General features: G+C 37.7%; 1 protein-coding gene across 4 annotated transcripts in view; it reads left to right on the plus strand.

Annotated features, from left to right (window-relative positions):
• The window catches only part of QKI (QKI, KH domain containing, RNA binding), a 106,668-nt gene extending 105,301 nt beyond the window's left edge, over positions 1–1,367 (plus strand). For 2 of the 4 annotated variants that reach the window (XM_009999997.1, XM_009999998.1), the window contains exon 7: positions 948–1,367. In XM_009999997.1, coding sequence (XP_009998299.1) covers positions 948–964 — 17 coding nt within the window. In that variant the 3' untranslated portion in view covers positions 965–1,367. The remainder of the gene's footprint in view (positions 1–947) is intronic. The other 2 variants (XM_009999996.1, XM_009999995.1) reach the window with 2 other exon arrangements.
• The last annotated feature ends 328 nt before the right edge of the window (positions 1,368–1,695 follow it).

Below are 1,695 nucleotides of genomic sequence, written 5' to 3' on the forward strand. Positions count from 1 at the left end.
TATTAGCTTTGAAAATGAATAAAGAGAGCTGTTTTGTAGTTTTAAAATGCCTTATTAGTATCAATTAGATATTTTCTCTATTTTTTGATGTACTTAGAGCTTTTTAAGTATAGACTTTAAAATGGCAGGACTTTTACAGTGTTTACATGCAAGTGCATTTTATAAGTGTCCTATATGTGTAAAATAGTATTTTGAACAGGGAAATGCTGGCTAAAGTAGCAGGCTGAGCATTTTCCTGGTTCCCACGATGATGCCTACGTTTGCTAGACTACAGTTTAGTATTGCTTTGTATCATGAGGCCAAGAAATTCCATGTTGTTTGTAAATAGAATAAATGAAAGGCAATAAAAAATTTATTGAACAAAACCCCTTTGTTTGGCCCATAGTTTGTTGAACCAAATTGTTTCTCTAAGTCCAGAATTCCTTAGATTACTCCATTCTTTTAACAACCAGTTATTAATAATCACATCCATCATTAATAGTTGCTTTAATGCTTGCACCTGGGGAGGTACTAATGCTTAATAGCAGTCAGATACTGATGCTGTGCACTGACTGTTGTTCCAGAAATCTTCTACCCAGTTCCAAAACTGTTCATTGTTTTTTTTGTTTTCCAATTTCCTTCATCGACTGCTACTAACCATTAGTCGTTAGTTGTATTTTATCTCTATTTCTCCTGTTAACCAGTTTTGTGGGAGCGGGCTTCTCCTTCACGTGTCCAAATCATGATGGAGGGCTGTCATGATTTTATTGCACTCTGTAGATGGTGTCAATCAGTATGTCAGAATTAAACATGCTTGTTTTTTTTATTAGTTGTGATTAGTTTTCATGTTGTCATTAAGCCGTCACTAGCTGGAACTAATCTCTTCTCTATCTTTTCTTTCTTTTTTTTTTGTTTTGTTTTTTTTTGTTTTTGTTTTTTTTTGTTTTGTTTTGTTTCTAACCACCCAGCCGCCACCGGCAACTAACCTATGACCTTCTGACCTCTGAACTCTTCACCCAATGATGACCTGACCATGCCTGCCTGCTGATCAGTTAACTGGTAAACGCCTTTGCTTGCCTGTCTTCAGTGCAGCGAGCTGAGGCACTTGTCCGTTCGTCTTACCATCTAACAAAACAGACAAAGAAATTGTTGTCCTCCAACTCCGCTTTTTGTTGTTCTCCTGTTTGGGTGAAAGTGGTTCTAGAACCTGCACTGAATAGTAGTAAAGCAATAAGGTCCAACTCATCCCTCCGCACTGATCATCCTCTAGTGTCCCGCCCCAAGCGAACGGTAAGGAGGCCTCGCACGAGATGGAGACAGATGTCCCTTAACTACCCAATGACAGAGGCAGTTACTGTGAGAGACTTCTAGGAATATTTTTCTTCTCAAAAAAAAAAAGAAAAAAAAGAAAAAAAAAAAGAAGATAAAAAAAGTCAAAGCTCTCTCTGAATGTACTGTGTGATGATGCATCATGCATGAACCTTTGGTCAGGGATGTCATTGGGGAAGGGATTCCAAAAAGTATTCAAAATTTGATACGCTGTTTAGTCACTACCGGTGCCCTCAAAGGGCAGATGTTGCAGCCTTTTTTCTATTGCCTGCCAAATTGGACGTTTTAAAGGAAAGTGTGCCATGAAATGCAGATTACAATGACTTTTCAGACTACATTAATGCAGAGAACAAAACAGCAACACTATTAAAGCAAAATCTGAGTTTA

The sequence above is a fragment of the Chaetura pelagica genome, unplaced genomic scaffold, assembly GCF_000747805.2.
Source record: "Chaetura pelagica isolate M959 unplaced genomic scaffold, ChaPel_1.0 scaffold135, whole genome shotgun sequence".
Classification (NCBI taxonomy): domain Eukaryota; kingdom Metazoa; phylum Chordata; class Aves; order Apodiformes; family Apodidae; genus Chaetura; species Chaetura pelagica.